Source organism: Canis lupus, chromosome 4 (assembly GCF_048164855.1).
Source record: "Canis lupus baileyi chromosome 4, mCanLup2.hap1, whole genome shotgun sequence".
Taxonomy (NCBI): Eukaryota; Metazoa; Chordata; class Mammalia; order Carnivora; family Canidae; genus Canis; species Canis lupus.
Window position 1 is genome coordinate 8079908 of NC_132841.1, and position 13036 is coordinate 8092943.

Here is a 13036-nt window from a genome sequence, read left to right on the forward strand (position 1 = left end):
GTTGCAGAGTCATGGTTAAGATGGCTCTTTTGGATTTCTGGTATACATTATACATATTTTTATGTAGGGTTTGGTTATGTTTCTGTTGTCTTCAGGGATCATCGGTCTTTAAATTATCCACTTAGGGTGCCTGGGTGGCTCAGTGGTTGAGCGTCTGCCTTTGGCTCAGGTCGTTATCCCGGGGTCCTGGGATCCAGTCCCACATCAGGCTCCAGCAGAGAGCCTGCTTCTCCCTCTGCCTATGTCTCTGCCTCTCTCATGAATAAATAAAGAAAATCTTAAAAAATAAATAGATTTTCCATTAAAATTTTTTTCCCCATTCTTGGATCAGTTTTGGAAATTAAATTGGTGGTTTGCTAGGAAATCATTAGTTTCCTCTGTGTTTTCAAATTTGTTATACAGTTGCTTGTAGTATAATTCTTCTATACTTCATATTTATTTTAATCTCCTGTATATATGGTCATGTTTCCTTTCTCATTTCCAAACTTCTTTCTCTCTTTTCCTTTTTCAGGCTTGAGAAGGAGATCTATTTCTTTGTTTTTTATTTTTATTTTTTTAAAAAACTACCCTTGGGGGCAGCCCAGGTGGCTCAGCGGTTTAGCACCGCCTTCAGCCCAGGGCGTGATCCTGGAGACCCGGGATCAGGATCACGTCCCGTGTCAGGCTCCCTGCATGGAGCCTGCTTCTCTCTCTCTCTCTCTCTCTCTCTCTCTCTCTCTGTGTGTGTGTGTCTCATGAATAAATAAATAAAATATTAAAACAAAAAACAAAACAACTACCTTTGGATTTGTCTCTCCTTTTTCTACCTTGTTTTTCCCTTATTCCATTAACTTCACTTTAATCTTTATTCATTTCTTCTTTCTTGGTTTCTTTTGGGACATTTTGTTCTAATATCTTAAGGTGGCAAGTACTTGGTTGCTGACTATGTTTCTTGAAAGTACACAGTTTGGTGGTTTCGGTGGACATGGTTCTTCCTTCTGTTACAGGATATTTACAAATTAATCGCATATACCGAAAAATAAATATCCTATTAATGCTAAGAATTCACAAATTACTTCCGATGCCTGGTACAGAGCTAATTTGTAAGCTTTCAAATTTTGTTGTGTTCTCTAAGCAGCAGAATTATCCGTAGAATTTATAGATTATATAGAAGCTGATCTAGTAAATCAGATACCATTTGAGCAGAGAGATTCTAGGCAAAAAGTTGTTTTCTTTCATATATCAGTTGTCAGTTTTCAATTTCCAGGAAAGGATTCGATAATAGTGTAAATTGTAGAGGAAATAACTGTAATTCAGAATCATCCGTGATCCTTTTAAACACAATGATTCCAAGTGAAATAGATAAGATGCAGTCATCTCTCTTCTTTCTGAGAACTATGGACAGACACTGGTCTGTTGCACTGAACATCTGATTGTGCTTTCCCTCTGTTTACCACATCCTAAAATATCATTATATTTCCTCCGTTATGAAGTTGCCCTGGGAACAGACAGCATCTTACCATGCTGAGACTGATTTTTTTTTTTTTTCCAATGCGGGAGGAGCAGGTTGCTGTGATAAGAAAATATCAGTTATTCCAATAGACCACCGCATGTTCATCTCAAAGCCATTAAGAACCCATTGGATGGCTGCCTTTGGCTTAGGTTGTGATCCTAGATTTCTGATCCTAGAGTCCTGGGATCGAGCTCTGCATGGGGCTCCTGCAGTGGGGAGTCTGCTTCTCCCTCTTCCTCTACCCCTCCCCCTGCTTGTGCTCTGTCTCACTCTCAAATAAACAAAATCTTAAAAAACAAAACAAAACAAAACAAAACAATCCTTTGGAGGGGACCTGGCTGGCCCAGTTTGGTGGAGCATGCAGCTCTCGATCTGGGGATCATGAGTTTGAGCCCTACGTTGCATCTAGAGATTACTTAAAAAAAAAAATAAAAAGAGCCCATTGGGGCACCTGTGGCTCAGTAGGTGAGCATCATCCTTTGGCTCAGGTCGTAATCCTGGGGTCCTGGCATCGAGTTTTGTATCAAGCTCCCTGTAGGGAGCCTGCTTCTCAACCTCAGCATGTGTCTGTGCCTCTCTCTGTCTGTCTCCCATGAATAATAAATAAAATATTTTTAAAAAGAATCCAGTGGAAAGAGTTCTAATACTCTTCAACTAGTTGGAATTTTAATATTTTCTAAGTGAATTGCAGTTTTTTGTGCTTTGGGGATGGAGGGAAATCAGCTGTTATATACCTTTACTACCATCATTACTTCAGAATAATTATTCATTCATTCTTAGCCAGCAAGTAGTAAGGTTCCCATAAGTTGGGAAAATACTGCATACCTAGAAAATATTTTTGTCTAAAGATAGAATGAATTGAAAAAGTTATTTGTGATTAAAGAAAAAAAAGTCAATTAGAAGTCAAGTTTCTACTGACCACAAAGATAAATTATGCTTTTATTTTACCCTGCATATTTGTTAAATTGCTAGTGCTGAGATGAACTAGAAAGTTACACTTGTTCAGATACCAAATTCTTCAAGCTCCTTCCCACTTTAACGGGGATCTCTACAAGTTGCTTACTTGATTGCAGAGACCACATTCTAAAAACTCATTTTGCTGATGGACATTTTGAGTTTAAATATTTTGAAAGAAAGTATAATACTTAAAAAAAATAACATGACCTTTCTGTTACTCTATATCTAATTGAAATGTTACTTGATTACCTAATTTAAGCCACGCCACATTAATAGATAATGTTGGTATAGAGATGAAAGGCATGTTATGTTCCTGACTTAGAGGAGCTTGAAGTTAGCTAGTGGAAGAGATTGGTCAGTATAAGGAGATCTGCTACCAGAAGTGTAGTTGCCAGCTCTGTGGGAACACAAAAGGAGAACTCTTTGCTCAGATGTGGGCTGAGGGAAAGCTTCTTGGAGAGGATCCTGCTTGATTCTGTGGTATAAATTCTAACCAGCAAAGTATAGCAAGAAGGCAGAATGTTCTGGAGAGAAGGAGCAGTATGAAGAACAGAGTCATGAAACTTCGGGACAGTCTGGGGGAGTTGGGGATGGGCAGAAGGTGGAGAGAAGGACAGAGAAGAAACCATATGTAAAATGTCTTGAACTTGAGCTACAAAAATTGTTAATGGTTATTTTCTGTGTTTTGATTCAGGTGAAGGAAATACTCAAGGCCAGCTGTCTTAAGGAATGCTCTTGAAAAGGACAGAGACATACAAAATTATTTCAGCAACTGAGAAGGAAGCTGGTTCTGGAGAAACCATCCTCTGAGGATGTTGTTTGCTTTTGGTTAAAAAGAGAAAGCACAACTGTAGAGGAAGCCTTTATATCTGCATTTACAATTGCATTGTGGATAAAGATGTAATTAGATTCACCTCCATCTTGCTGGTGAGACTTGGAGCTTCTTGGCTCGGCAGACATGAGTGACCCAAGGCAGTCACAAGAAGAGAAGCACAAGCTTGGTAGAGCCTCATCGAAGTTCAAAGATCCTCCCAGAATCATGCAGTCAGATGATTATTTTGCTCGAAAATTTAAAGCCATTAATGGCAACATGGGCCCTGCCACTTCTTTAACTGCCTCTAATTCCACTGAGGGTGGTGGTCCAGCTAATGGAACCCCAGCTGTGCCCAAGATGGGTGTGAGAGCAAGAGTGTGTGAGTGGCCTCCCAAGAAGGACTGCTCCAAGGAGCTAGCCTGCAAGACGCTGTGGGAAAGCCGGTCTCAGACCAGTTACGAGAGCGTCACATCCATCGCACACAATGGGCAAAATGACCAGAGCGATGGTCAGCAAGAGGAACAGCTTGATCTCGACTTCGTGGAGGCCAAGTACACCATTGGAGACATCTTTGTCCACTCCCCTCAGAGAGGACTGCACCCCATTAGACAGAGAAGCAATAGTGATGTCACCATCAGCGACATCGACGCTGAAGATGTCTTAGACCAAAACGCAGTGAACCCCAACACTGGGGCCGCGCTCCACCGGGAGTACGGAAGCACGTCTTCCATTGACCGGCAGGGTTTATCTGGTGAGAACTTCTTTGCAATGCTCAGAGGGTACCGAGTAGAGAATTACGACCACAAAGCGATGGCCCCTTTTGGGTTCCCTGAGTTTTTCCCCTGTGATCCTGCGATCTCTCCCAGCCTCCATGCAGCAGCACAGATTTCTAGAGGAGAATTTGTCCGTATCTCAGGATTAGACTACATGGACAGTGCCCTCCTAATGGGGAGAGACAGGGACAAACCTTTCAAACGGAGGTTAAAGTCAGAATCAGTGGAAACGTCCCTGTTCCGGAAGCTGCGGACTGTTAAAAGTGAACATGAGACTTTCAAGTTCACATGCGATCCAGAAGATGGTCGTCTGGAGCGGGGTGTTCGCCCTTGGAATTGCCAGCGGTGTTTTGCACATTATGATGTCCAGAGCATTTTGTTTAATATCAATGAAGCCATGGCTACACGGGCCAACGTGGGGAAGCGGAAAAACATCACCACCGGGGCCTCGGCAGCATCCCAGACTCAGATGCCGGCAGGCCAGACAGGCAACTGTGAGTCCCCTTTGGGGAGCAAGGAGGATCTCAACTCCAAGGAGAACCTGGATGCTGATGAGGGAGATGGGAAGAGCAATGAGCTCGTCCTGAGTTGTCCTTACTTTCGGAATGAGACCGGTGGGGAAGGCGACAGGAGGATCGCCCTTTCTCGGGCCAGTTCTTCATCATTCAGCTCCGGGGAAGGCTGCTCCTTTGAGTCCTCTCTGAGCTCCCACTGCACAAACGCAGGTGTCTCCGTCCTGGAAGTGCCCAGAGAGAACCAGCCCATTCACAGGGAGAAGGTGAAGCGCTACATCATAGAGCACATTGACCTTGGAGCCTACTATTACCGCAAGTTCTTCTATGGGAAAGGTAAGGGAGAGTCCAGCGTGTGTGCATGTGTCTGGGGCTGGTCGTGCTGTGCCACTTTGGGCTGTGGCACCTTCACCAGAGGGTCTGAGGCCATAGGCCACAGAGCTGTCTCAGACCCTCCATGGTGCCAGACTCAGCCCTTCTTCAGGAATCCCAGCGCCTAATCCCAATGCATTGTCACACACATTGGAAGTATTAGGTGAATCTTTGCCGAGAGAATGTATGAATTAGTGTGATCAACAAATATTTTTCCTGAAGTTCTATACATGGCCTTAAACATCAAGATTCTGGTAATCCTTCGGTTTTCGAAAGGATTTCATGGTTTTCGAAATTCTTTAATCCTATGTGAAATGGAGTTTACTTTTATTTAGATTTTCAGGCTTGAAGGATGCATTCCTCAGAAGTCATAGAGTTGAATCCTCAGTCTTTATATGAGTGTCTTCATTTTTCCGGGGACATGAAATATGGTCTATTGAAGATACCTGCAGAAAAATAGGTCCCACACGGGCTCCATAAAACAGGGTATTGGGTGTAGCTTGCTACCGGTGCCCTTGCCTTATAGGGCAGCATAGTTTTCGGGGCTGTCTTGTCCTGGTTTCAGTGTCACTGGCCACCCTCCTGGTATGCTCAGGTGTCACCTCTCAGAGCACCTAAGGAGGTCGTAGGTGGGCCCTGCCAGTCTCGTGAATAAACCGACCTGCCACAGGTATGGATCATGGCGAGCTGACCTTACTTGGAGTTTGTTTCTTCAGAATATTTGTGTGTCATCTTGCAATGTACATTGTGATTGTTACATCCATCAGTTTTTTCCCTCATTTTAGTATCAATTCAGATTTAACCAATCTCCTGTAACCCTAATATTATGAAATCATAGAAATGTGTAGAATAGTCACGATATTGGATGAGCTGTTTGGCTAAATAGGCACTTGCTTTACAACTGCTCATACATTTGAGTTACGTTTCCCTTTTCGTTCTGATGACACATGGGACTGAAATTATTCCATCAGCCTGTCTTGCTTCCCCAGGTGTGTCCTCAGCTCCCATTTCAATCATGGCCTCTGGTTGAACTCAGAGAAACCTGGACTTCCTTTTTAGTCTGTGCTGTGAAAGAATGCATGGCCCTCATGACTGTATTGGTCCAGGGGCAGCACATTATACTACACTGTTCAAAGATGGTGTTTAGGTGGAACCTAGTTATTTTTGGAAAGGAAGGCCATGAAGAAATAGGCTTCCCCATTAAGACCCTTTAATTGACAAAGCCATGGCTGTCCATGCCACCAATAAAATAATCTACTGGAATTATTATACCCTGAAATCCTCAGGCATGGAGTCATTTTGGCTAGCTGAGTTTTGTAAATAGTTTGCGGATCACCCTTTAAAATACCAAAACAGGGGCAGCCTGGATGGCTCAGCAGTTTAGCGCCTGCCTTCAGCCCAGGGTGTGATCCTGGAGACCCAGGATCGAGTCCCATGTCGGACTCCCTGCATGGAGCCTGCTTTTCCCTCTGCCTGTGTCTCTGCCTCTCTCTCTCTCTGTGTCTCACATGAGTAAATAAATAAAATCTTTTAAAAAAGAATAAAAAAATAAAATACCAAAACATAAAAATAAATAAAAATAAACAAAATACCAGGACATAAAAGTTACATATGTGTGTGTGAATGTGTGCATGTGTATTTATGCAGACACTTAGTGCCAGCATCTCATCCATACAGTGGTGTGTGTTAAGTACACGTGTATGTGTCTGTGGAATGAGCAGTGGATGCTTTCTGCAGCCAAGGTCACCACCAGTCATGTCCTTAGGGTCTGTTCCTAGAGATAGTTTTAGGTGCTGGATTCTCTTAGTTCTCTTGACTGCATTTTGTAGATTTCTTCTTGAACTGTCAACTCTCACTCCTGGTAGTTTTGAAAAGTGTCTGTAACTGGTGTATTTCTCCTGCTTTTTCTGATATACTGCTTAGGGTTTGCCAGGGCATTGGAAATAACATCAGCAAACTTGTTAACTTTGAATGTGAAATTCAAAATAAGCTCCAGTGAAGATCCTGAGGACAGATACCCTGTGAATTTGGGGCCTCCAGGCATTGGGCTCACTCTGGTTCTGGGCTTTGCTGTGGACCTGTGAATGAGCGAGGCAGGTGAAGTCAAGGACCCTCTGCAAAGCCTGCCAGATAAGGGTGTGGAGCCGCAATCCCTGAGCTCGCCTTGTCATCAGTGTTCTGTGGGGCTGGGCTGTGGAAGTGCTGTTGTCCCAGCTGATGGATCGGAGGAGAGAATATGACCAAGCCGGCCCCTCTGCTCTTGCCTGCAGCCGTGAACTCTGCCTGCTTGCTCCTATTTTTAGCTCTTCCCTGGTGGGCCTGTGTGTCTCAGAATGAAATTGGCTCCAGCAGCATCTGCGGCTGCTGTCCTGCCTGGTCCCACTGCAGACCCGTGAAGGACTAGAGGCTGGGCAGCCACCCTGGTCCCCAGCAGTCAGTGGGCCATGGCCCCCCACTGTGTGGGAATGGGGACAGGCAGCCAGCTCGGTCCCTGGCTTCAACCTCTAGACTCTTATCTGCAGACATAGCCCCAGTTGCAGAAACATCATTGCTCGACCTAAAAACAGAACCCCTTGGGCCGCCTGGCCCAGATCGGGTGTGTTTGTAGGGAGCTTTGTTCTCCTTTCTCTCTTTTCCCTTCACTCAAAAGTTCTTCTCTTTGGAAGCAGGCACCCCAGGATCTTTTGATACTTCCCAGAATTGCCTTTTCTTTTTCTCCATTCTCCACTGTTCTGTGTGAAATTTCATTTTCAAAAGAATTAAGTGGCACCCAATTGCTGGGAAGGGTTGAAAGTACTGAGCCTTAATGATGTGGTTTACTCTTTCCTGGGTAGTTAGCGTGGAGTGGCTGCGATTGATGGCGAGGTGCGCTCTGCTAACACAGGGCCCCTGAATGGCTTGTTGAGAACTCTGCAGAAGGATTGATGCCGCGGGGTGGCAGTGGCGGCAGCCACAGCAAACTGTGGAGCTTCATCACTTCTGGGCAAATCCATCTGTAGCCTTCCCTGAAACAGCTTTTTAAGGAAGAGTGGGCTAAGACTGGAGTAAGCACAGGGAATGCTGGAGAAGGCTCCTCCCTGTTGCTGGCGATGCCCATGAAGAAAATTGGGTACTGCCTGCCGTGCTTCTGTTTCCCTTGTCCCAATGAAGTACAATTTCCCTCTTTCCATTTGTGAAGCAGACCACGAGGAAGGGCCCCTTAGACAGGTGTTCTGCTTGTTCGAGTCTGTTTGGATACCCTTGAGCTGGCACACTGGCCAGCTTTGTCTCCTTCTGGGCCCCTGGGCACTTAGAGCCTCTGGCCAGCAATGGGCTGTCCCCAGTGGGGCCAGAATGGACAGTGGAGAAAGATAACTCATGGGTCCCTGTGTGTCTGTCCATCAAGTCTTGTCTCATTTAGGAAATTGCATACCTGCAGTTACTCAGGAGTTCTAAAACTGTTCGCTAAAAACCTTAAGAGAATCTTAACCTTAAGAGACTCTTAACCACTCTTAACCTCAGAAACAAACTGAGGGTTGCTGGAGGGGAGGTGGGTGGGGGGAATTGGGTAACTGGGTGATGGGCACTGAGGAGGGCACTTGATGGAATGAGCACTGGGTGTTATATACAACTGATAAATTATTGAACACTACACCTGAAACTAATGATGTACTGTATGTTGGCTAATTGAATTTAAATAAAAATAAATAAATTAAAAAAATGTTCTCTACCTTCAGATTGCACAGACCATAACAGCTATAGACAGGAGTAACTAGAAGGCAGACTATGTCCTTTTTGGATAATGAAAGAAAAGTAATGGATAGAGAATAGGATAAAGCTGGGTCTCTTTGGTGACTTTGGAGTGAAACGTGGCTGTTTGAGCCTTTGGGACCTTGTTTTACCCAGGTACAGGAATGTGTCTGCTTCATATGGGGGAAATTGACTAAAATTGACAATATATACCTTTTTTTGGTCTAGAATTTTTATGTGGCATAGAAGTATTACATGATCATTTTAGGAAAATAAAGAAGCAAAAGCGAAAGAAGTAAAATCCTAGTCCCTAAGAGATAATCACCATGAACAGTTTCCTCTTTATCCTTGTAGGCTTTTTCTGATGCAAATAAATTTATGTAAATGGAACCTTCTATTGCTGTGTCTGTAGAACTTGCTTTGGATGATCATCATCCTTCTGTGTTATTATGTGTAGAGCTACATCAGCATTTTACAAGCCATTATCAATTATCATTATCTGCCTTGGTGCACGAGTAGACGCCAGGTATTTGCCAACCATGATCTGGGCAGAAGAGCTAATGATGGTATTTGCTTTATTTCAGAGAAAAACCCATCAACTTGATAGAAGCACAGTGATAAAGGGACATCTATTTCTTACTCTCCTAGATGAAGTACAGCTGCAAAACACCTCCTGTCAAATATATTGGTGTTCATTTTAACAAACAAATCTTTATTTTAAAAAAGTAAATTATAAAAAAGGTTTTAATTTCATGAAGTTTGAAAAAATATAAAAATTGTCCTTCTCTACTTGCATGTGGACTGTGCTTAGTGACTCCCTTCTAAGGGCTAGCGCATGGAGAAGGGAAAGATTGCAGTGGAGAAGTCTGGAAAGCACCTCCCCAGCCAGGGCCTGAAGGTCAACATCAACATTGAGAGGTCATGCGGTTAGTTTATCCCCTTGATATGATGGGAATGGCATTTCTTGGGTCTTCCTCCAAAGCCACAACCTCAGTCTGATTAGGGAAATACATTAAACCCCTGAGGAGGGACATTCTACAGAATCCTGACCACTTATCAAAATTGCCAAGGTCATCCAGAACTAGGAGAGTATGGGAAACTGTCACAGTCTAGGAGAGCCTGTAAGAGACATGACGAGTACCTGTAATGGGGTGCTCTGGATGGGATCCTGGAAGAGAAAGGACACTAATAAAGCAGAAAACTGAATAAAAGATGGACTTGATCAATAATAGTGTCAATACTGGTTCATTAATAGAGTGAACTTACCAAAGAAATGTATGATATTAACAACTAAGAAAGTGAGCTAAAAGTATATATAGAGAGAACTCTACTATCTTTGCAGCTTTTCCACAAATCAAAACTTAAAAATAGTTTGCTTAAAATATTTTTAAATATAAGTCATAAAAATTTTCATATGTTTAATATGAGAATCTTTCCAATTACATGAAAAAGAACTTATAGGCAGTTCTTAAAAGTTTTTAAAAGTAACAAACCTACAGATTTATGTTACTTCATTAAACTCTTCAGGATTCCTGCCTCTCCACAGTGTGTTTCAAGTAGAGTGAAATTGACAAAATGTCAGTTTGCCACAGCCCTTTTTTTTTTTAAACATTTTTAAATTTTTTTTTTTTATTTATTTATGATAGTCACAGAGAGAGAGAGAGAGGCAGAGACACAGGCAGAGGGAGAAGCAGGCTCCATGCACCGAGAGCCCAATGTGGGATTCGATCCCGGGTCTCCAGGATTGCGCCCGGGGCCAAAGGCAGGCGCTAAACCCCTGCACCACCCAGGGATGGTGCAGCCATCAGCCCTTTCTATACACATCCCTGGAATGCCAGGAATATTTTCCTCAAACTTACGTACAAGAGCAGGGTAATTATTAGGCTGTAGAATTTACACTTTCTTCTTCATTATTGAAATGCACAGACTTCCCCTTTGAATTTCCCCTAAAATCTGCATGTTAAGGCCAGGTGGCTGTGGGGTGCTGTTTGGGATACCCTGGATTCTTTGGCTCCCACATCTCTGCTGAACTAACTCTGAAGAAAGCTTATGCCCAACTCATTTTTTTTTTTTTAGGATTTTCTAGAAGTCCAAGGAAATAAATACATATCTTAGAAATCCTCTGTAAAGGAGCTGAATTGGTTTTTACAGGGCAGGTTTTGTAGCATATATGAAAAGCTAATCTTAGTTTGAACGGTTGTCTCCCTTCTGTCTGGTGCTTCAGAGGTTTATAGTTCCATCATTCACCTGTGATCTCTTCTGTTTCTTATAAAAAGTAATATGCTGGAGAAAACTTTTATTTTCTCCTTCCCATCTTAGCTTTATAGGACTTCTGAGGTGTGTGCAGATTAGAATTCTTTTTGGAAAGATCAGAACTTTTTAGAGAAGAGTTTTTAGTTGCCTCCAGGTAGACTGGGCCTCCAACAAAAGCCATCTCCTCCCCATGGTGTAGGGTGCAATACTGGCCTTTCCAAGGTCCATTTCTGCCCCAAGATGCTGACCTTTAAGCTTTGAAGGCCATCCTATGTCTGTGCTTAGCCCTGGGCTGGGCCATTGCCACCACCCGGGGATGAACTCCTCTGTTGGATCTGCAGCACTTCCAACAGTTCTTTCTAGAACCTCTTTTCCCTAAGAATCTTCAAGGTCACGTCTTTATTAACTACCCCCAACTGGCTCTGTGTTTTCTCCAGTGGCCATTTTTGTCATTAGTATTTTAACAGAAGAATAATATTTGTGCATACATCGGCTCAATGAACAAATAAAAGGAATGGGTTCTCCCAGAACGTGTGTAGTGAACCCTCCCACCTGTCTCGATACCAGCTTCCTGTTTAATGACTGGAGATTACCTTTTTGCTAATAGAGAGAAGCACACATGTGTTCAAATTGTGGTCGGAGGCCTGTGACTGGTGGGCAGGGCAACACAACTTAATGTGAGGAGCCCAGACCTTTCTGAAGCCAGGCTCCTGGGTTCACATCCCAACTCAGCTTTAGACAAGTCCTTCAACTCCTTTGTGCCTCAGTTACTCATCTATAAAATGGGATCCTAATAAAAATATCCCCTATGACCATGCCTGTCACAAAACAGGCCTCCTCCTCCCCCAAGTGGTTCTTAAATAAATGTGTAAAACCTTTCTCTCTAGAAAGAAACTGTTGTCTGTACCACTGGTGCCACATTTCAAGGGGCAGTACTTTATTTTAACGATTAAAAGGGTTAAAAAGGAGGGAAAAAGTAGAACCATATGGCAGGGGGCCCTGTGGCTCCCATGCCTAAGTGATGCATGGCTGCATTTGCTTTGAATTTCATGCCTGGTGGCTTCTCCCCCCACCCCTTCCAGTTTTAAATAGTCACTGAAGAAATTAATAGGGAGTTGGACACTATTAAATTCATATTGGGTGAACTGAGTCCAATTTAATAGGACTGTTCTGGGATGCAAAGTCCTCCTCCTGGAGGGGACACAGTCGCTTCTGCTCTTCACCTCTCTGGCTGGCCAGTGTGAACTCCACAAACAGAGCTCCCATTGAGGCCCAGCCAGCTCTGAGCAGGGAGGAGCTGCCCAGCTGCATGGGAGATCCAGCTTCGTGGGTTATAATGGTATCAGTTCCACACGGCTGGCAGTGGGAAACTCTGGCTGGCAGCTCCCACCTGTTGCCGTGTTTTAGGAACTTGGAGAGAACTGCAGATTTCCTCCTGTGGACCCTCTGGCCTCAGAGTTTATCAGGAATTGATTATTTGAGGAAGAGGAAATAAGGTTTTGTTTATTTCCCTAGGAGTAGAGGAATGGATACTGTAATATTTCGGTGCAGTGTAACTGATGTGGTGGTTAGACTTCCTTGCATCTTGGTACAGCAAGTTGGAAGTCAGAGTCTTTGGAACATAAGGTCTTAGAACACCTGGAAGCTTAGTGAAACCGACCTACCTTGTCTTTGTTCCAAGATTTATTTCACTCTTTACCATACTTAGGAAATACAATGAAAAAGCTGGGCGATTGCCCCTTCCTTGGCTTTTCCACAGTGAATTCTTCTTTGCTTTCCTAGTGTTCTCTTCTTCCTCTTGTAGTAAATAACTCTCAAAATTGTGGATTATCGAAGGAAGCCTTTGACGGCTGCCTTTTTTTTCCAGTCTTTCCCTTTTTATTCGAGGTTTTCCTACAACGGTATCTCCCAAGATACTGTCCTTATGTTCAGGACAGATTTGTTGACTCATCTTTAAGTTGTGTTCATTTTACCATGCATTAATTTATTTTTAGAATTCAAACTTTCCATGACTCTCAACACCCTTTGCATGAGAGAATCCTAGACCAGCCCACCAAGGTGAGCATCCTCTGTGTCACCCTGCAAGACCCCGAGCAAGTCATCTAGCCCCTCAGCTTCAGGAATATTATCTGTA

The 13036-nt window shown here is 43.4% G+C and overlaps 1 protein-coding gene across 7 annotated transcripts in view; it reads left to right on the forward strand.

Moving 5' to 3' along the window:
* The window catches only part of SIPA1L2 (signal induced proliferation associated 1 like 2), a 212729-nt gene that overhangs the window by 100930 nt on the left and 98763 nt on the right, over nt 1-13036 (forward strand). For all 7 annotated transcript variants that reach the window (XM_072823065.1, XM_072823066.1, XM_072823061.1 and 4 more), the window contains one exon: nt 3144-4884. In XM_072823065.1, the coding sequence (XP_072679166.1) occupies nt 3408-4884 (1477 nt within the window). In that variant the 5' untranslated portion in view covers nt 3144-3407. The remainder of the gene's footprint in view (nt 1-3143; nt 4885-13036) is intronic.